The sequence below is a fragment of the Epinephelus fuscoguttatus genome, linkage group LG10 (genome assembly GCF_011397635.1).
Source record: "Epinephelus fuscoguttatus linkage group LG10, E.fuscoguttatus.final_Chr_v1".
Lineage (NCBI taxonomy): Eukaryota > Metazoa > Chordata > Actinopteri > Perciformes > Serranidae > Epinephelus > Epinephelus fuscoguttatus.
Genome location: NC_064761.1, coordinates 14270931 through 14294462, shown reverse-complemented (window position 1 = coordinate 14294462; position 23532 = coordinate 14270931). Strand labels below are relative to the sequence as shown.

The window sequence follows — 23532 nt, the reverse complement described above, 5'->3', positions numbered from 1 at the left end:
GGCTGAACTTTGCTGAACTATTTAAAAGTTGTTTTGGTTGCACTTTCTTTAATTGTTAGTAATTAAAGACTATTTCTGCACCATGAAAAGTACAAGATCAATTTTGTTTTACTTGAGAAACTCAAGCGATGTTTCCAATATCTGGGATTGTTGAGGCATCTAGCAGGTTAAATGAGACGTGTAAATCCAATTACACTCTCAGCCACAGTAGAAGTGCTCCATCACACATCTAACCTGCACCAACGCTGCAGACTAATCTTTCTCAGAGGTCGGACAGTATGCGCTGTAGCTGAATCAGCACACTGTAAAGCATAACTGAAGTCTCTCAAATGACTAGTTTCCAGATGTTAGACCATTGCTCAACCTGTTTCAGCTGCTGACGAAGGAATAAAATTGGAGTCTGACAAACAGCTCTCCTGTAGGGTGGAGCATCACTCTTGTCCATTTAAAAGAATGAAACAAACTGTAAATGATAATTCCAGTTTATTACAACATCAGTCAGACTTTAATCACGTCTACCAGAAATACTAACATTGCAAACACCAAGTTAATTGCAGTAATGTGGAAACATGGCAACATTGCTAAAATTAAGTCAGTCTGCATTCAAGTCAGCAGGGTTTACCAACAGTTAGATGACCAGATATATTTTTAACAAACCCTCATGTTATCCCAATTGATTTGGGAGAGAAAACACAGGTGACCAGTAACTTTCTGTTGTAAACATGCATCACAGTTTACAGAACTTCAATTGTGAACTACGCTATTTAATGTAGATGTACGGCTACAGTGTTTCTTTACAATGATGTTATTGCAGCTTGTCTCCAACCAGTTTCTCGTCCTTTTGGACCAAGATGGAGCAATGTTGCTGCTTCCTCAGATCTCAGTAATTGCTTTGGTGAGTACAACTGATAGAAATGGTGGACAACAAAAACAGGACCGATGTTGTAGTAACCCAGAATTATCTGGGTAAATAAAGCGCATATATTCCTGTATATGTCAAAATTCATGTGTCGGATTCATGCGTGTGGGATGGAAAATGTCCGTATTAGCTTAACTGGACATTAAACAGACAGACAGACAGCTCCTTAGGACAATGTCCATGTAATGTCCGATTGAGCCCACATGTGAATAGAGCAGGTAATCATCCAGACAATTCCCAGCAAGCAAGTGGGCGTGTTGATGACGTTTTATCAAACCGGAAGAAAACAATCATTTGAGGGTGAAGGAGAAGGGGCATTTACATGAAAATGGCAACAAAAATGTCTAACTGAAGAGATGATAAGATTCATGAACTTGTGTTGGTAAAGGCCGATGCTGTATTCGTCAAAAAAAAATTAAAGGAACGGCAGGAAACTCTGTTGTTAATGACCAAATTAGGAACTGTCCTACCTCCCGCATGTTCTGCCCAGGCACCACCCCTTACTTACACCAAATGGAGTATTTCCAGTAGGAAACTGTCTGGAGTTCAAATGAGAAAACAGCTTTAGCATGTTAGCATGCTAACATAGTACATCATTAACGTGCTAACTTTCTGGTGCTAGATAAAAAAGGAAGGGTATGTCAAAGAAGACAGGAACATCTGCACCAAGTTTCTGTCAGTAGTTAAGACATTTTACTCAAAACCAATAATGTCAACCTCCTGATGGTGCTAGGGAAAAGTCAGGGGATCACCAAAGACAGTAAGATTCGTCCTCTGGGGACCATGAATGCTTGTACAAAGTTAATTGGAATCCATGAAACAGTTCTTGAGATATTCCAGCGAGGATCAAGTGGCTGATCAACCAACAGACTTACATTGCTTACCCTAGAACCATGCCGCCAGCACAACTAAAAACGTATAGATGACTCTTGCAGTATTATAGATTAAGTGTTTGAGTCTGGAATACATCGTTGGTCATCATTAAATTTTCATTACAGTCATCCATGTTCAATGTCATTCAACATCCTATAAGATGGAAAATAATGAGACAGACTCACAGAAAGATGGCCGCCAGAATATAACACCTTTGAACTTTCTTTCAGGTGTCTTCTCCTTTTTCAATACAGTCTTGTCTCGTTCCTTTTTTCCTTCAACTATCTCCTTGCCCTGTCATCTATTCTGCCTTTATTTGAATTATTCTCCTTAAACCAGTTTCTATCATCTCTTCTTCCATCCCTATTTCCTCTAATGTCACTACCTCATTCCTTTCATCCACCATCCCTCCTTTTCCTTGCTCTCTCCCGCTGAGATGAAAGTTTGTCATAGGAAGTGACCTTGCTCTGTGTTACCGCGGTAACAGTCCATCTCGTAGTTACTGATCTGACCCCTGACCCTTGAAGATGTAAAGACAGACACATACACACAGTACAGCACACACACACAATACAGGCAGTGCAAAAATCACATGCTATCCTGTGATCAAATTACAAATAAAATGTAAAATCAGTGTTAGATGACATAAGTACCACTCTCATACACACACACACACTCACACGCCCTGAGTCTGCCCCGGCTCTGCCATCACACACCACATCAAAGCAGCTTATGGCTGAGCAGTAAAAGTGGCGCAGTGGTTTGAATTTATTCCCTTCAGTCAGACGTTTATTCGCTGCTTCCCTTTCTTAATGAGCGTCTTACAATAACCCTGTCACTTACTGCGGCAAATTACTGCTACCTAAATGAGGGGCTGATGGTACCTCTGTGTTCATGCATGTGTGCGTGTGTATGTGTGTTTCCACCTCACACTCTCTTAAGGGCACCTGTATGTGATTTAACGTTCCACATGGCCTTCCTCCCAGAGTACACTTTTACCTTTTTACTATCCACCAAAAAGCGAGGGAAGGAGGGGGGCCACGGAGCTGTAATGATGAAAGGGGAGAGAGATGGAGGGATGAGAAGGCAATAAAATGGAAATGAAAGAAGAGGGAGAGGCGGGAGAGAGGAGTGAAAGATCATCGGTGGCGACTGAGGAAGAAGCAGAGAGGAGAAAAAAGGGGAAATGGAGTAAATTATAAAGCTGTAATCTACTTCTAAGTGTCTAATAAATCTCCAGCTTACATCTTTTCTGTGATTTTCTGATTTAAATTCACACTGCTCTTTTTTTTGCTGATATATTCACAGTTTCTCACAAATGACTGCGGAATTGACTGACACTTCATTGAACATGATTCTTCATCATCACAAAAAATGACTTACACTGTAGAATTGTGACAGTTCATCACAATTTTCCCACAGCAAGCAAAGCCAGTCAAAGCTTTGGTCCACATGCAAATCAATGAGGCATATCGTCTTGCAGCTTATATCAATATTTGCATGTTTACTGAAAAGAATGGTTCGAAAGTCTCTTGTCAATGCAAATTGGGCTCGAAGTCAAGGTGAAATGATAAGTCGATGTTTTGATGATTGATTTATCTTGGAGGGACAGTTCACCCCTAAATCAAAAATAAATATTTCTCGTCTGACCTGTAGTGCTATTTATTATACTAAATTGCTGTGGTGTGAGTTACTGAGTGTTGTCGAATGGCACTAGATGGGACTCGGCTTGTGGTGCTCAATACACCAAAGGAAAAAAAAATTGAAAAACTCAACAGCAGTTGAGATAAGATAAAGTAATCTACATACCCTGTTGTGAGCACCTTCACGTAGGAACTATTTTCTCTCTACCATACTTCGCCCACAAACTGTATCACTGCGCAGAAGGAAGCATGCATCTACTGCTAGCTCACCTACCTCCACTGAGCTAGCTAATGTTAAAGCTCAGCAGGGGAGGACGCCATTAATGTTTAAATCTTGTGCTGTCACGGGCACAAGCCTCTCGTTAGTGAGCAGATGCACGCTTCCTTCTGTGCAGCAATTGGAAAGTATAGTTCAGTAAAAAATATCAATTTGGCCGATACCTCATACACTCAGCAACTCACAGTATTCTCATGCCTAACTCTAACTTCATTAATTTACAAAGACAGACTTAGATTTTGCTCCTTACACACTTGGCTACAACCATGACGAGACTTGATCCTGCACATATTCAAATGACTGACTGTTAACTTCACAAACTGACCGTCAAACCTTATACTGGAAAATATGTACAACTGAATGGTGCTTAAAAAAAAAATGTTTACATTTAGATGGACTAAATTAATTCCAACAACAAAAATCTACTCAGATGGGGAAATCTGTATGCTGAGGTCAACATAGTATTGTCCATCAATAAATGCCCCACCCACACAAGTTTATTATTTGTAAAAATAATTAGCATAACTCACCCTCCATCATGGGAAACTCATGAGTGTGCGCTCAGAGCACAGGCTCAGCGGGGCTGAGGCTGTCACAGGGCACACGTGAAAGTTTGCCTCAATGGTTTTCTGTCAGACAGCCCTTTCTGGCAGAAATCTATCCATTTTATCCCCAGCCACGACTTTTTTCCAGTACCAAGAAATCCATTTCTGGAATTAAGCCCTCGAGCAAACTTTTTTCCTTGTCGGCTTTCTTTTTCTTTCGAAAGCCCTTTCTAACAGAAATCTATTAATTTTAACCCAAACCATAAACTTTTTCCTAACCTTAACCAAGAGATCCCTTTCTGGTAGAAAGCCCACAAGGAAAATTTCTCCCAGCTGCTATCAGAGGTCGCTGAAGCATGCACTGCTATGTGCTGCAAAACCATCCTGCGTTTTTTGGGGAGTCGCATTTCAGTTTCAGTTTTCAAGTGATAGCCATTTTCAACCTTTGTTCAACTTCTTAAAGACTTAATGATCAATCAGTTAATTGAGAAAATAATCACCAGATTAATAAATGATGAAGATAATCGTAATCTGAGTCTACAGCCATGTTAGCAGCTCTGTGGGATTGTACTTTGGCACAGAGGTATTTGAGCTAAATGCTAACAGCATGCTAACGTACTTCCAATAAAAATGCTGATTGAGATATATCCGTCTGAAACAAGGTAGGGACGCTAGTACTTTTTGAGTGCCACAGTTACATAGAAATGTTTCATGAGAAAAACAATCATGCAACACCAAGGAGTGACAAATATAACTGCTGCTGATGCTTTCAAGGTCTTCAGACCAGAATTGTAAAAATGAAATAAAAGGGGAAAGAAAGGGTCAAAAACTGAATGTGGGTGAAAAAAAAGCAGAGCAAAGAGGCTGAGAGAGAAGGAGAGGGAGGTGTAACAGTATTTTTGGGTGAACCTGTCCTTATTTTATACTATTACTGAACTAAAAATACCTCACCACCCCACAGTCCAGCCCTGTCTGTTGCCAAGCGAGTTTGTGTGTGTGTGTGTGTGTGTGTGTGTGTGTGTGTGTGTGTGTGTGTGTGTGTGTGGGTGTGTGCACGTGTGTGTTCACATGGCACCAACTTTACCGTATAATACTTTAATTCTATGTCATTTCTGGGAGTAGTTAAAGGCTCTTAAACTAACTACTACTTTTACTCCCCTTCACTCAGTCTGCAAAAAAGCACAAGTGCCAACTGGTGTGTGCCACGCTGCGGAGAGTCAGTGTCTGACGGCTCACGTTTGTGTAAGTATGCAGATAATGCAAAGATCAAGTCAGCTATCTTTGACTGCTGGGATAAGCCCTTATTTACAGTTGACCATAAACAGGAGATTGCGTTGCCCTGCGACAAATCAAAGGGAGACTTAAATGAGAAATAATGAGAGTTCCTGCAAATGTAAACATGATGAATGAGAGGGTCAAACAGACAGAAACAAATATGGAATAACTCAGTGAGAGTAGGTGTTATTCCCTCACTGGCAAGGTCAGTGCATTAGCTGTCATGCTGTGAGCTAAGGACTGTTAACACTTAGATTAACAGGCCGGGATTAGCAGGAGATTAGACATCAGCCTCTAATCCAAATGCACAGTGCTGGTGATGGTGACGGGAAGGTAGTGGACAATGAGAGGTGGGAGTTTATGAATGTGTGTGTGCGTCAAGTGTGAGTGGGGGTAATCAGGGCACATCAGGGAGAGATTCTACGTCCCTGCTCTTTCTCAGCAGGGAGCATCGAATCTCCATGGTTGGGGGAACATTAGGTCACAGCCTGAGGTCGGCCATTTCCAGGTCAAGTCCTCAATGTCAGAGCAGTAGACGAACTAAATGAATGTGGCACCAGCCGTCTGATTAGAGCTGCTAGGCGAACAGACACGTGGTTCTTGAGGGAGCTGGACAGAAATGTGATCTCAGAAATGAGTTTTTGACTGAAGAAACAGCATTCTGCACACACATTCAAAACACTGTTGTATGATGTAATACACACACACGCCGAGTTTGAAACTTACAAAATGAAACTCTGCTCACAAGAAACATAATCATTATACTGTAGCTCTCATGCAGTTGTTAAAGATGGGGTATCATGGAAAACAAGAACTGTCTATGGGGATTTCTTGCAGTTAGACATGCTATTAAAGCGCTAATTACAAGTATTCCTTGCTACTTTGCCAAATTTTCCACTGCAACAACTGCAACATTCAAACAAGCCTATATGGACTGCCACTTGGTGGGATGTCAAAGCTGGAAATATTGAAGGTATTTGGCATCTTTGGTAAGTTTTTTTCAGGTTATGAATCAGGTTTGTAAAGACCATTTCAGTCTTCTCAAAATCGTAAACATTCTAAATGGGTCCCTTTCCTTTCCTGGGTATTTCCATTTTGACTGTTTGTAATTACAGCCACTGACAGGAAGCAAACAAACATCAAGACTGTTGCCCTGGCAATAAAATAGCAATGAAGTAGTGTATACTGCTGGATGTGATCTTTCAGCCCTGACACCAGACAAGAACTGCAATACTAGACGATTCTTGCCAAAAACAAAAGAACTGGATTAATGCAATGCAATTGTAAAATTCTTGCTTTCTACAATATCTTTGAACAGCAACTATGGCCAGTGTTTATGGCTAGAAAGCTGTGGATTAGGTCTGTAACAGGACACACACTCTAGTTTCTTCTGCATGCAAGTCTGATGTGCTTGGGCTAATCCAACACCCCAAACTCCACACTCTTAATCTCCACCTTGATATGTATTGAGAGCACGACTGCATTGCATTGGTAATGTTGGCACTGGATGTAAATCTGGCCTGTAAAGCATACCCCCGCAGCCTAGCACACCTGCCTACCAACAACTACTATGGCTGTGGCTGAGAGGATGGTCCACCAATCGGAAGATCGGCGGTTCACAGGTCAAAGTATCCTTGGGCAAAATACTGAACCCCAAATTGCTCCCAACAGTTGTTCCATTGGTGTGAGAGAGCATGTGAATGGTTATTGAGTAGCAGGTGGCACCTTGTACAGTAGCCTCAGCCAGGAATGTGTTAACATGTGTGTGAATGGGTGAATGTGACATGTAGGCCTCTAGTTTCCCGGCGCGGCGCAGGGCGGCATAGGGTGGCGAACCCCGTGCAGAGCTAGTTTCGAGCAGCGCAACCCAAGGCGCACTCAGTTTGGTAGTTTGGCAGACCGAGGTATGCTGAGATGGGTGTGGCGGCGCAGCGGGGGGAGGTGTTGACAAACCAGCTTAGCACAGTGACAGTTTCTTGCCAAAAGGCTTCGCCGAAGGTGTGCTAAAAGCTCGCCAGCTGAAACCAGGTCTACTGTCAGCGCAGGCGGAGTGTAGCCGGTGTAAGTCGAAGTTTGGCTGACTGGCGGACAGTGCACACGTCACCAAAACCTCATAGGCAGGTTTCCAGAATGTCAGGCACATTAACAATGCAATAAATACCCACAATGTTACTATCTGCAATCAGCACATAAATGTATCTCAATATCGACTGTCCCGTCACATCTGATGTCAGATCAAAGGGGATTGGCACCATTTGGCATGTTTGGCACGCGTAATGGAAACCCAACCTGATTTGATTAACACAGCTGCAAACTAATGAGTTCACATCCCTCTCAGCCAACCACAAACAGCCACAGCATCAGATAGGGAGTATATATTCAGCATCTGTCATCTTAGAAAAGTCAAAAGAAAAGAAACAGAGTGAGACTGCGAGAGAGAAAGAGAGAGCGCACGCGCACGAGAGAAACGCTGTCAACAAATTGCAAGTTATGTTCGGTGTCTTAAGGGTTTACGTGCTTCATGTGTTTGCCTATACAAATGTTAAAATGTTCTTGATTAACGTGATTTACAAAGATGGAGTACATTATTGCGAGGAAGAGGAGGACTTACGCAGAGAGGGTGTACCGTCAAAGGACACACGAATGACTGGAATACCGCCGTATCCAGTGTAATTGTCATTTCATGTCGTACTCTTTTTCATTACACAGGAACAAATTATATCTACCCCGCAAGGTGGTCCAAGTGGTGACGTGCATCATGGCCTCTGATGCGCACCCCAGTTTGCATCATCAGCCTGTGGAGGTCTGCTTGCAGTTCCGTATATTCGGACACTGCGAGCTTGGACCTCCCGGACCAAAACATCAGTTTCCTCCAGGGAGAAGTTTGGCCGCCATTCTGCCATGGCGAATTGAGTAAACTCTCATTACGCCTTCGCACGGCGCATTTAAGGGCGAGGAGAGGGGCTCATTTGATTGGTGTGATGTGTGTGTAAAACCCACTCCACACCTTCTCTCCTCCCTCTTTCCGACTTGCGCAGGTAGGAGGGACTGAGGTGGGAAAGAGGAGTAGCTGCATCAGCGCGCACGGTGTGCCAAATCCGCCTGGCCACACCCAGTTGGCGAAGCGCAGGTGCGCTGCGCCTCCGCCTCGGCCGGTCAGTGAAACTAGAGGCCGTAATGTGAAAGGCGCTTAGAGTGGTCAGACAAACAGAAAGGCGCTATACAAGTGCAGTCCAATATTTTTATTTTACACTATTATGACATAGAGTACACATCCTGCTGCTGTCTGCATTTTCATTGCCAATATTAGAGTAAAAACAAAAACAAAATTTTTAAAAGCCTTCTTGCTGGTCCATCTTTTTTTTTGTTTGATATATGTCAGAGCAAGTCAGGAAGATTTTCAGGTTAATAGCGAGGTCCATGAGGATGAGACAGGCCCACCTGACAGTAAAGACAGTGATTGACAGGAACAGTACTTTACAGATGGTAGCTTAAACAGTGGTTTAAGCACCAGATGAAAGAAAGACCACCTTGAATCCTGTAGCTTCAGTGTCAGGCGGCTGACAGCAGTTGTGACACTTTATAGTCTGTAATGTTTAAAACCTCCAACAGTAAGTGAATAAAATAAAATCCATAATCCCTGTCCAGTACTCTAAAGTGGTCTATTAAATTTGGTTGTAGATTTGAAATGATAAGTATCCTCGTCATTAAAGTCGCTGATATTTGCCTGCTCTGTGTTGCAGGAAAGCGGCCCATTTGGACTTATCTGTGAAGGGGGGCTCGCGTGTTTGTGTTATGGTACTGATGGAAATCATGAGGTGAAGACACATCCAATACGGGGGGATACTATGCTGGATCTCTGATACACAGGGCCAGCAACACCACCAATAAACGAGTGCATCACTTTATAAATTATACTATTGTTACGCTAATGAACAACAAACATCCTGTTTCATTAGTGGTTAGGAGCTCTGAATATCAAGCAACTTTAAGTGAGACTGACTAACCTCTGTTCTACAAACACATCACCAATCTGCTTTAAAAATCAAACCAATTTATCACAAAAAAATGGGGTTTTGTCAATACAATGTTCCACTGATACGTTCAGCAATATTTGTTAAACTGCGCTATTACATGACTGACAATGTCTAACAAGGTTCAAGAGAAAAGTTAGGAAAATCGACTATTCATATTTTATAAGGAGCACTTCTTCTTCTGCTTGGAAGGATTCATTATCATGTTTCCCATGGTGCCTTTGGGCAAGGCTCTGTAAGCACTGTGCTAAAGCTGCTGCACAAAGTGTGGTGCATTTCCAAAAACTCATACGGACACCCTGGTGTATTGTAAGGATATGTTGCACAATGTGTCTTCAAATGTTATGAGCTAAGGAGCCATTTTTATGCAGTTCGCCACCTCTATCAAATAAACTTCTCTGTCACTCCCGATGGCAAACTATGTAATAAAGCCGAAACGCCATAAAAATAACAATAAAAAATAACATGAAATGGCCTCTGAGCTGACACTCGGGAGGTTAAAATGATAAAAAGTACGAGGGAGACTGGCTGTACGGAGCACTCTAAGGCTCACAGATACACAAACACAGCAGGCGTGCATGGAGTTTGGATTTTCACAGAAACATGTCTAATTATAGGCCTCTATCTGAGCCTCACATGTACACACATGAAAACACGCTAACACGCTGTCATTCCTTCTTCAGATGTAGCATTTGGACGCACATTCTCCATTAACTAACCACACCTCTCATTATATCCCGTAGAGAGGACAAACAGCAGGTGACGAGCAGCAAAAGAGCTCGCGCATGGATTCAGGTGAAAGCTACAGCATGATCCCTAATCAATCTAGCCTTTGAAATACACTCCTCGACATTAAAATCAATCATCGTTTCACTCCGCTAACATGTAATGTATCAAACATGATCATTGCCCTCGGTTGCTATTGGAAACTGGTACCAAGTCTGTTTGTTTTACCTCGTAGAGCTGTGACAGATACACCTGTCACAGTCACTTTAAATGAGATCTCTGATAATACTCTCCAACGGGCGGTGATCCTATCAATGCTCATGCCTGTGTAGTTATGACCTCTCAGTTAGGACACAGAGTGGCTTTTACACTATCAAAACAACACACTACTGAGTTTCTTCATATTTTTTTCAACAGAGACTATTCAAGCTATAAAATGAATAAAAACCCTGCTGGGGTTTGAGGAAAATACTTACAAACTATATGATTAGCTGTAATAATGTAATATCTCCCCTGTTGGCTGCACAGTACACTGAACAAATGTACTCATTCTACATGCTGAGTCTAATTTGGCAGTTAAATATTCATGGCTGCAAACTGAATACAAATTCTCAGGTGAATATGTTACTGTACTGTATGTTTTTTGGCGATTTTGACAAATTGCAATTTTATTTTATTGCTCTCACGTGGCCCACCAGAAGTCTCAGTCCTTATGGTTTACTTTCAACTTAGTGTCTGTACTGTGAGCAGCAGCTTGATGTTTCTATGAGGAACTTCAAAGCACTGACGCTTAACTCATCAGTGTGAGAATGCATGTTATGTATCAGCATAAGTTATCAACATAATTTACATTCTTCATGAACTACTTTTGCTCTGCTGATCTGGAAGCTAATTCATAAACCTATTTTTCACCCAACAACATGATATAAGATATACACCTAGCTGTCAGTTTATTAGGTACATCACGCTAAAACTAATGCAATCTAATACCCCTGCAATTAATCCTATTTTGTTGAAACTGTTTTCGAGAGGTGTTGATTCATCTGCACACAACAACGTTTCTGGTGGCTGCAGTTTGTGGTGCTGTTGCATTACACTAGCAGGTGTTTCTATTATTTTGTCCACCCCATTTATATCAATCAGAGTAGGCTAAATAACTCTCTGTGTCCTGCAATAAATCCTCCTTCATGAAAGTAGGATTTATCACATGCATTAGATAGCATTAGTTTTAGCTGGGTGTACCTAATAATCTGGCAACTCAGTGTATATTATATTCAACTCACAATGCTAAATCCAAGTCATGCAGAACTGGACTGACCTTGCTTATGTCTGGTCGGTGTTTATTTTGCAGTAAAAGACTTGAATTACAACAATCCCATCAATCCTTGTAATAACCAATTAATAGAAATGAGAGGCCTTGTAAAGCTTCACTGTACATTGTCTAATGCGTCTGTCTGTTGATAACCCGCTGAGGAGACTGTGCTCGTGTCCTTCCCTGAAATTACAAACCACAATGCATGACAGTTAATATGCAGAGCCGCGAGCTGTGAGCTGAAACGCAGAGTGAACGCACTAAGCCGACACATCTCATCCACTCCTGTCGTCTCTATCCACTGCCATAAGAAGTTATTAAAAATGCTTCAACTTCACTTCAAGTGCAAGTAAAGGCTCCTGAGAGCATGGGAGATACTATACATGTATGTGGTGTCGTAGTATATGACTTACAGGAATAGTTTGGATTACTTAAAGTGGGGTTGTATGAGGTATTTATCCATAGTCAGTGTATTACCTACAGGAAATGTCGGTCAGCATGCCCCCAGTTTGGAGAAGTTGACAGGTGTACCAGCACAGATGCCAAGCACTGTTTTGCTGTGGACGAGTGCAGCAATAAAATGTATTTAAGCCGCCCAAAAAGGTCCCACCTAAAAGTCAGTTTAAGTGTGTGCTATTTTTAGAACATTTTCACCACTTTACCTTGGCGCAGATGGCCTTTCTGATGGGCCTTTCAGTTCTCCATTTATGCTCTTATCAAAGCCACCAGCCTCCATTGAAAAAATCAGCCATTTTAGCTCTTTTTGGGGTTTTTTTTTAGCTTTTTTGTGTTATTGTGTGACTTTGATTAATCCAAGCTAACCATTTTAAATGTTTTAATTGCCAAAGTCACTCAACAACACAAACTTTCAATCAAGGCAGTTCTGCTATGCTAAAATACTGTACTACACAAAATACTACACTTAAATGGCTTCAGTTCCCCGTTTGAAATCGCTGTCTGATGTAAAGTGATGAAAATATTCTCAATATAGTGTGCACTTACACTGACATAGATCTTTGAAGGCGGCTAAAATAAGTTTTGCTGCTACCCTCATCAGCAGTACAGTGTTTAACTTCAGTGGCGGTACTCCTGCCTGCTTCTCCAAACTGAGGGCATGCCGACTGACATCTACTGTATGTAATCAAATGACTTTGGATGAGTACCTCATACAACCCCACTTCAAAAATCTGAACTTTCTCTTTAATGAAACTCAGTTCATTATTCTTTATCAGATGAAGACAATGAATATGTTAATTAAAATGCACGGGAAGAATGTGTTTTAACTATTGAGTGATTAATCGGTAACAGATGAATGTAAGCCTGCATGCGACTTTCTATTTTCATTATAAAATATTCAGCTGATTTTGTTTTTCCTCTTAATTTTTCTATAGTAATCACAATTTTCTAAACCCAAGTTGACAGTAAAATAACTTGTTGCAAAGCCCAAAATATTCTTATTACTATCATTGAAGATACTGATTTGTCCAAAATTGCAAATAAAAAAAAATCACCTTGCCTTTCAGGGCTAACGAAAACCAGCAAATATCTTGGAACCTGGAACCAGTAAATTATTCATATTTTATGCTTTAACCAAGTTGAAATTACTAATCAGCTTATCAACTAATTGTTTCAGCTCCTATTGAGATGAGCTATTTGACTACATTGTTCAGGGGTCTCTTACTGTAACTGAAGAATCAGCTCAGAAACCACCAGTCTAACCAGTTCTGCACCAGTTCATTTCACTATGTAAAAACCTGTTATACCAATAAATCTCCTTCCCTTCAGTTCATATATACACACATAGAGACAGACACACACACAGTGTATAGGGCTCCGAGGAACATATGGATGAAGAGCGTTGACTCATAAAGCAACCAAGCAACCACCGTGTCCACCACATCAGACAAACAGCGCATCTTTTCATTTGGAAAACAGATGGATGCTCGATTCCCAGAGAGGGGGAGAATGATGAGAGAAAGAGGAGGGCTGGGAGGAGGAGGAGGAGGAGGAGGAGGAGGAGGAGGAGGAGAAAGTAAAAATAGCGGGTGATAAGAAGGAGGAAGTAAATATTAAAGGGAGGAGAGAGAACAAGGAGGAGAGGTATGAACTAGAGCGAGGGGAGAGACAAGCAGAGGGAAGGAAAGACAGAGGTTATCGAGAAACGATGCTGGTTTGTACCACATTGATTTTAGGTCCAAAGATTGATGTTAAGGCATTGAACGGTTTGTGCTTTTGCTTCTTTTTTCCCCCACCTACCACTCCTAGTGTACGTGATCGTCATAGGGGTGCAGGAAGGCTGTATAACTCTGACCCTTGCATTCATCACTTTTACTTGTTAATAAATTGGCAATGGAGGAATTTAATGTATTAGGCTTTTACCCACAGTCAGTCTAGATAATAGCTATGGGTTCATATGTGGAATGCAAATGTGCATTATAAATGTGGCTGCATTACATATATCAACAAGACCCATGACTATAAAAAAGGATTCTTGCTATGAAAGTTCTTTTTCTTTTGCAAGTTTACTGGCGTTTCATGAAAGATATCTATGCTAATTGGCCAACCACCCTTAGTTACCATTGTAAAGCTTTCTGTTTTTGCACGCCATATATGCAATTTACAAAGAAAAGTCGGAAAATATCACTTTTAAACAACTGGTCCTTGGTTTCAGAAGGAGGTAAACAACAGCATTTCTAGGCAGCAACGTTTGATTTTGACATCTAAAATGAAAACTGTCAACCTCAACAGCCCTAGGAAGCAAGCTGAATAAGCTAATGTTAGCTGAACCTTATAAGAGGTCTTGAATACACCCTTCATGGCAACATACATGGTATTGTACTAATAGACTAAAGACCAAAGCTACAGGCAAAAAATAAAAGCATCCTGTATTCAGTGTTCAGCTATTGAGTCCTCTTGCAAGATTTAGCAACTATAGACATATTTTTGTGGCAAAATAAAGACCAAACCAAACAAACAAATTTGTACTGTTCATAGTGTTGTTCTTCATCTTCTAACCGCTTCATCCTCTTGAGGGTCGCGGGGGGGCTGGAGCCTATCCCAGCTACATCGGGCGAGAGGCAGGGTACACCCTGGACAGGTCGCCAGACTATCGCAGGGCTGACACATAGAGACAAACAACCATTCACGCTCACATTCACACCTATGGACAGAGTCACCAATTAACCTAGTCCTCAATCTGCATGTCTTTGGACTGTGGGAGGAAGCTGAAGTGCCCGGAGAGAACCCACGCTGACACGGGGAGAACATGCAAACTCCACACAGAAGGGCTTCCACGCCCGGGATCAAACCGGCAACCCTCTTGCTGTGAGGCGAGAGTGCTAACCACCACACCACCGTGCCGCCCTCATAGTGTTGTATTGTTTCGAATTAATTTTTCATCCATCTACACACCATTTAACACTTTAAATATATCCATGCCATGGATATATAAAGAGAATTAGATACAGCACAATGTAAGTCTATAGACCCTTTTAGAGCCAATATCACAATGATGTCAGTTTGTTAGCTGGAGGCAAAACACAACTCGCCACCACAAGGCCGTAGGCTACATAGGAGTCTTGTTATGTTATTGGAAGCCAGAATAGAAGGAGTCATGGCTCAAAACATACATTTTATCACATATCATACCATAACGTCGTGTGTACTGAGGGTTATCATGTCCAAATAATCAGAATTTAGAGAGGTATTAAAAGGAATATTGGATTTCTCCAAAACACTAACTTTTAGCACATTAGTTAACATTAGCTTCGATAGCAAAACAAAATGGAGGAAACTGTTGAACTGTCATCCTCCTTTGTAAGATTGGCATAGTAATCAACCACAAAGCCAGCCATCCCACCTTCAGCAATCCTGTCACATCCTCTATCCACTGAGCGAGAGCATACGGACTAGCCGGTCTGGTCCCATTGGTCAGCGTTTACTTTCTCACACTCGTGGTCCTGGAGAGTGAGTGACCTGACATGGTGTTTTTCATAAATTCAGTTTGATGCTTTACACTATCATGAAAGCCCTGTTGGTCGAAGAACAGAGTTTTATATTTCTACATGAACTAAAGAATGGTTAAGGTATCACACATTCACTCTGCTCTGCACTCTGCTGCTCCGTCTCCCCAGACAGAGTGCCCAGAGTTCACTTTGCCACTCTGAGATTGTGGTGCTCTGGATAACCGAATGGTACATTAAGACAGCGCTCCGAATTTACCAACGGTCCAGTTTGTGCCAGAGTGCACTCCGACAATCGGAATGAATATTTCAGAAAACACCAGTATCATCTTCCTCCATTGTCTAAAACAAGCCAACAGAACTTGCTAGCTTGCGTTAACTAATGTCTGTAGAGAATTGTTTTGCCTCCAGCTAAACTGCGCCCACCAAAAAACCTTATACTGTTTAATAACAGTAAAAGGGTCTACAGGAAGAAGTATATCCAAGCCACATGGCATCATGTTACATACGTACTTCCACTGTTTCGAAACAAAAACTGACTTCAAAATGCAATTCCTGGGACCCAGGCCACGCCTATTTAGGAGACAGGAAGTGTGTTCATACCATTAGCGCAGCTTGTAATGCTTCATCTTTTGCTATTGAGCATCTTTGGCTTGGTTACCACTGTAAGAGATGGGCAAGCTAATATTTGGAACTTACATTAGGACAGATAAACACACTTAATCAGTTTGTTTACGCATTTGCTCTTGTTGTTTTTGGTTCAGAAAAGGCTAAAAACACTTTCAGTGTTGCTCTGACCAGCCCACTGCATGCCACTTCAGCATGCTTATAAATCCAAAGCTTGACACATATTAAACTTTGACTGGAAAATTGCTGTTAAGTAGGGAGGTTAATCAGAAAATGGTCAATTCTACCACACTGTTTCCTGTTGCCTGCACAACTCTACATTTTTAAGTATTCAATAAATAGCATCTGAAAATGATCAAATAGGGAGTAGGGCCTACAGGAGCTAGGATCAGTACCAAACCAGTGGTAGCAACATCCAGCCCATGTCAATGAAGGAGAGATGACAGGACAGACCCTCCTCCCTTCTTCCTTCTGATCTCCTCTCCTCACATCCTCTCCTCTCTCTTCCTACTCACTTCTAACTCTGTCTCTCTCATGTCGCTGCATCAGACATCATGAAAGATTCACAGCTCTGCTTTTAACAGATCTTGCAAACCCCCCTCACTATCTTACTCAGACAAACTCAGGCAACCCTCCACCCCTGGATCTGAGCCTGTCTAGAAAAACAATGCAGAGATGGAAGCAGGAAATAGACAGACAACAAGGGAAAGGGAGAGGGACGGGTGCAAAACTTACAGAAGAGTATAAAGAAAATTGTGTATGTGTGTATGTGTGTGTGGACTGGGTATTCGGCGTTCCACATGGTGGCGTGTGCTGTGAGCGCCTGAGTGAGCATGTGATGTGTGACAGATGACGGACAGTATCAATTTCCTCTCTCACACACACATACGTCAACACTCGCACACACCCGGACACTGTGGACAGATATGAGCAGACATCGCCAGATGTTGCAGCAGGTAAAATATTGATGCTGGTTTAAAGTCACACAGATATTTTTCTGTTGCTTTGTAGTGTTGCATTACTGTAACTTAAACTTAACAGGTGCTGTTAGACAAAGCAACATTTGATTAAAGCACAGACTGGTTTTGACCTCACAGTTTCTCACTTGTGTGAAACTGTCTGAGCACTTGAACTCAACATTCTGCATTCATAGGAAATGTACATTTTCTGTTGCAAGTTTTCTGGAAATTTGAATGGAAACTTGACAAATGAATGATAATATCGAATCATTCTTCAGCCCCAGGGACAGTTAACAAAAGAAAGTGCACTGACACTGTAAAAATGTAAATGAATGGAGGCTCCGTCGTTGACTCAGCATTGTTAAGGAGTTATTGACTGGTAACCAAACCTGTCATGTATCATAATCTAAAGGTAACCCAACCTAAAAACACAGTGTATCATGTTAAACCTCCCTGCATCTCCTCCATGTTCTTTCAAACAGTCAACAACGTGACAAATACTCAATATGTAGGCTACATAACACACACGGGTGTCAAAACTCAATACCTTCCGATACAGAATATGAAGCGTGCACGATATATAGTCCCTCTCTGTTTCTGGGTGTCACACGATCACATGGGTGTGTGCTGCTCTGCATGGACAATGCATGTGTGAATGAAACTAAGTGTCTTCCCTGGAGAAGGTGTTGGCTTTCACTGAGTTTTAAACACACATTCACTCACTCTCTCACACACACACACACACACACACACACACACACACACACACACTATAGGACGAGCTAGTTCTTTAACTATTGACCAGGTACAATGTGAGTGAGTTAAAAATGCTCGCAGGCACAAAGACAGACAGGCAGACAGCAGGAAAGACAACTTCCATTCACATGGGTTTAAACCTATAGGACAATAGGTGTGAGAAGAACGGGGGCTTTTTTTAAACTCTGCAGGAATTAAGAGCATATGCTTATCAAATTACACACTGTTTACTTAAGAATTTTGATATTTATCATATACACTGGTAAATACAGATCTCACACACTGTTTACACCGGACAACATGTATTTTATATCCTCTAAATCTGATAAACACCTGGCATCATATTGTGTTACCATTCTTCCCCTTGCATATTTGCTGTACTATATATTCATATCATACACTTACTTTTTGAATTTGCACACATATTTTTAAGTCAATCTTCTGTGTTGGTTTGGAAAAACAGGAGAGACAAATGGACAATTTTGCTTTCTTTTCTCCATGCAACAGCTAATTGCATGTTAATGATGTTTGACTACAGTAGAAAGTGTTTAAAGTGTTTAAATGAGTAAAAAATGTACTCACAACAACAACATTCCTGCGTACAATTTTGTAGTTTTTACTCATTTTAAATGCACTTTTGTGCTGACACTGTATCACTTATTCATGGGATTGTTTGAAAGACTGTGTCATAGATGTCTGTCAGACCTCAGAAGTACTAATAGAGAGTAAATGACTATGTCTGAAAGCTCAATACTGTTTGACAAAATGTGTCTGCGGCAGAAAATCAAAACTAAAGATCGAATGCTTAGTCTTTCAACATTGTCTTCTAACGCACTGACTTTTGCCTTTTTTGAATTTATAAAAGGATTTTGTAGACATCATTATTTTTCTCAAAGTACGGCAGTGAAAGAGGTTTTGTTTTGTTTTGGTGCTGAAATGCAGGTACTGGAATCAGAAAATTCCAGACACTAGCCGTTCCTAACCAGAAGGACTATCGTGATAATTATTAAGGGATTTGTCAACCAGTGGTGTCAGAAAACTCTGAAAGATCAGGCTTAGCAAAAACTAATGGTGACTGGCAGCAGCTGGGTCTTGTCCTAAATCATTACATAATACACTACAGATAGGACCTTTCACGGTTCCGTGTTTATACATTAGCCACTGTAGTTCTCACATAAATGCTTGGCACATGGCACAAGTTTCAGTTCTGCAACCTCACTGCTAGATGCCATTCATTTCTGCACACAAGAGAAGTTTTCCTTGTGGGCTTTCTCCAAGAAAGCCCTTTCTGACAGAAATCTATTCATTTTAACCCAAACCAAGCTCCCAAACGTCACCAAACTCAGCCTTAACCAGGAGAACTCTTTCTGGTAGAAAACCCTAGAGGGAAATTTCTCCCAGCTGCCTAATTCCTACACACTAGACCCTTCATTCAACTATTTGTGTTTCTGATGAGGATGTTTTGCTGGTTTGACTCTAATTTCCCTGTCGTAAAACATGTTAATCTTAATATACAACTTTCTAATATCTTTATAATGAGGTAAGCCCCCTGCCCCCCAGGAGAGCTGTCTATCAGCATCAATACAGGCGAGACTAATTCACACAGCCATACACATAAAAGAAAATCAAATTAGTTTAATGATGATTTTTTAATTAAACTAAGCTGTTTTATTAAAAGAGAGACAGAAAGTGCCTTATCCTTAAAATCTTCGTGTCAGTGAAGATTCTCAGTCATCCAGGTCATGGTTATCATAAATGCTATGTCGTAGGCAACTGCAAGCAAGTCCAGTTGCCTACGACAGAGCACTTATGATAAAATCTTCATAAATTCATCCAGCTCTGTCGGTCAGTTTTATAAGACCTTTTATAAGTTCTGACAGGCAACAGAGGCATCAAACCTCAATGTTTTTAGAATCAGGTCAGTTTGAACCTTTAGAGACAGTGACAGAAAGGAAATAAGGCTGTCAACGAAAAGATCTATGTTTAAAAAGTTGTAAACAGAAGGTAGTACTTTTGATTACTTATTTGTATGCATACATGCTTGCAAAAATAATAACAGTTATTATTCCTCCTAATGGCCATAAAGGTGCAAAAAAGGCAACCAAATGAATGAATCAGCTTCACTTAGGTCTTTCCAGGTGTAAACACGACCACCTCAGCCGGCTGCACCAAAATAGAGTTTAGATGAGGAACCCTCAGCCTGGGCAACACTAACACCCTCCAGAGTGACACTGACACAGGAGTGCAGGGGAGTCTGCTGCTCCCTGAGCGGAAAAGCTAAATTTACCAACCTTGTGTTTCTGAGATGAGAAAGATTGAAGAGCCCCTGTTCTGGGGAATTCTGCTGCCGGTCGCCATCTTTCTGTTCCTATCTGGTTGTCAGTATTAATGGGGTCTGGAAAGGAAGAACTCTTGCTCAAATAACTAGAGCAGATCAAGGTCCAAGTGACTGAAGCATTGTGTTTTTCATCTGTCAATAAAAGATGAGTTTTTAATGGAAAGGGAGGGAGAGAGTCGTGTCGGGTCTAACAGAGACCTTGAGTGACTCACTTGCTCTGTCTCTGTCAACCCACCTCACTGTCTGTCTCTCTTTTTTCTGTCTGTTTCTGTCTCCACCTTTCTTTGGTTCACTCCTGTGTTGTTTGTTGGTCTCTATTTCACCCACACACCCACGCACACATCCAATATTAATAACCCACCCGCCCATACAAGACTATTTTCATTGACACAACATGAAATGACCTTCAGATCATACACGCTGAACACATACACACACCTCAATCTCCCCTCTCTCTTCTCATCTCCTCCTCCACTACATCTTTAGGTGAAATACTGGAAGAGACAGAGAGTCGGATGATTGCCTTAAAGGCGAAAACAACTCAATTTCCACAATTCCCATATTGCGCTTTCCTCAAGGCCAGGACAGTTTAATCAGTATGTGTGAAGGGTGGTTGACCAGAGAGACGAGATACACAGACTTTGATGTGGGATGTCTGTTCTGACTGACTGGCTGACTGACTGAGTGTCAAGCTGATTGATTAATTGACTGGCTGGGTAATTGACTGATTGATTAAATGCATGATTGCTTGAATGGTTGGATGGCTGGCTGACTGACAAGAGAGGGTACCAGGATAAAACAAAAGGACAGAATCATATCCCAAATCTTACTCTCTCCAACTTTTGTTACAGCAGGTTGTGCTGCAAGCCTGCTGGGCTGCACTTGTTATTCGATATTGCCCCGGGCTTGCCTAAATTATTAGTTTATGCAAATGGCAAAACAGGCCATTTCAGCATCTATTGAGTCCCACACACACACACACCCACACACACATACACACACACACACCACACCTGCAGTCCAGAGCAGAGCAGACAATGAAAAATGCCCCAGAACACACTACTGCTATGCAACATGGAGTTACAGCAGCCACGAGCAGAAAGCAAATCTATTCTCTCCTCTGTAGTTTTTGTTAAAAGCTGTTTACATCTGCAGCACCAACATCAGCAAACAACCATAAATGCCCCGCACAGACAATAATAGCTCCATAAGACACATAGCTGACACCCACCTGCAATTCTGCCTTCAGCAGACAATGAAAATGCCCCAGAAAGGGCTGTAATAGAGATGTGCAGGAAGAGTCTATAGACTGGGAAACACCTCAGTCAGGATGGGTGCATTGCTCAGTAATAAGAGTGTGCAAAGAGGCTGGAGAATATCACAATAACATCCTTAAACTGAGATGTAGACTAATGCAAGCACACTTGCCTTTTGGAACAATAAAACAAGTTAACAAGTGGGCTGAACAAGCTTCAGGAGCAGGTTTATTTACAAAGCATGTCATCCTTATGAGACAAATAGCCTAATACCTAGAAGCATCATGCAATTTCTAGGAATATTGAAACAGAAATACTACAGACACACTGTAAGTCCCTGTTGCCATAGGAGGTAAGAAAATATTAGAATAAGGTGAGAAAACACACTATTGAAAACCCCATCCTGTTAGGATATATTTGAGCAAAGCAGCTTTCTATGTTTTTAATTATAGCTACTATAGAAAACTGACTCAGTAAGTGCTGTGAAGTGCTTTTTTTTCTGTAAAATTTCTCCCAAAACTCACCGGAGATCTCAGTCTGAGGCACCCCTACCAGAGTGAACCCTTTGCCGGTGTAGAACTGCCGCAGGTCGGTGCAGCTCCTGTCCGCCCCGGCCACCGGGCCCGGTGCTGCAGAGAGACACGCCAACACACAGAGAAGCACCGGGAGACGCATCTTCTTAAGTGTAGTCCTCTTTTTCCTCTCACAGTCTGTCAGAAAATCCTAAAGATTTCTGATCCGAGTGAATCAAGCAAGAGTTCTTGGAAGATCCCTGTCTTCAGTTTTTTGTTGCTGTCTTTTGATTTTCAGGAGTTTTCTGCGTGTCAGCAGAAGCAGTGTTTCCCCCCGTCAAACTGCACAGAGCTCCCGTGAAGTAACGCGCCAGAGACGGAGGCACCCGCGGCGGGCGAGTCCTGGGTGTTTCTGCGGGAGAATGGAGCTGCGACGCGCGGCTGTAGGTGTCAGGTACACCCCGCTCCTCCTCCTCCTTCTCCTCTTCCTCCTCCTCAGCGCTGCTGGCTGTGGGCTGCAGAGATGTCAGAGACAAAAGACAGAGGAAAGGGGAGAGTGTGTGTGTATGTGTGTGAGAGAGAGAGAGCAGGTGTCGCTCAGTCAAAGCCGGTGCAGATCCACGCGCAGACTACCGGTTCATGATTATGATAATCAGCCGGTTTAAAGGCAACAAAAGAGCAAATCCGTTATTCTAAATGAGGTTTCAGAGAGGAGAAGAAGTATCCGGTAAATCCCTCTTTCCAGGCTTTGGGACAATGAAATGAGTGTTAGAGGGAGTGTGCAGCAGAGTGTTGATGCTCTCTTTCTCTCCCTCTTTGTGTGTGTGAGGATAAGAGTGAGTGTCTACTGTTGCAAGGACCAGGTGGGCTAAACAGCGCCACCTGTAGGTCCTCATATAACGAGGGGCGTGTAGAAGAGTGATATTCCAGGGATTCCCCATTAAAAATGTATAATATTTATTCTCATTAATTGAAAATGACAGTGCACACAGTGGTTTCATTATTCCTACACACAATCCTCAAAATGAAGGCTTAAAATTATAATAAATCACAAATAAGGGAAAAGTTAAAATCATATGGGGGTCCATGCTTTGACTCCTAAATATCTTTGGTATTCTTTGCATGAAAAACTTGTATTCAGCCCAAACTTTATGTGCAAATTCAAGAAATTTTAGCAGAAAATTTTAAAAAAAATCCTTTTTAATGACTTGTGTCCATTAAACACATTTAAATTTAAAAAAAAAAAATACAGCATGTTGTGTGTCTATTCTCTTATATTATGATACTCAAAATACATCTTCCGTCATTTATAATAAAAAGACAACACATTTACGCAGTGCTTTACATGGTACATCAGTAATCAATATAAGCTGAGAGTATGTTATAGAATGAAATATGAAATGCATGAAATAAACACAACAGATAATGTGCTGCTGGAGTAACATTAATAAACGTTGCGTTTTTAAGATGATGTTACTTTCTGCAAGGCTCAGATCGTCAGGGATGGAATTTAAAAGC

General features: G+C 41.6%; 1 protein-coding gene across 1 annotated transcript in view; it reads right to left on the bottom strand.

Annotated features, from left to right (window-relative positions):
- LOC125895810 (glypican-1-like) overlaps positions 1-22821 on the bottom strand; it is a 51929-nt gene extending 29108 nt beyond the window's left edge. Inside the window, exon 1 of the mRNA XM_049587938.1 lies at positions 22027-22821. Within this exon, the coding sequence (XP_049443895.1) occupies positions 22027-22177 (151 nt within the window). The 5' untranslated portion in view covers positions 22178-22821. The remainder of the gene's footprint in view (positions 1-22026) is intronic.
- Positions 22822-23532: the final 711 nt, after the last annotated feature.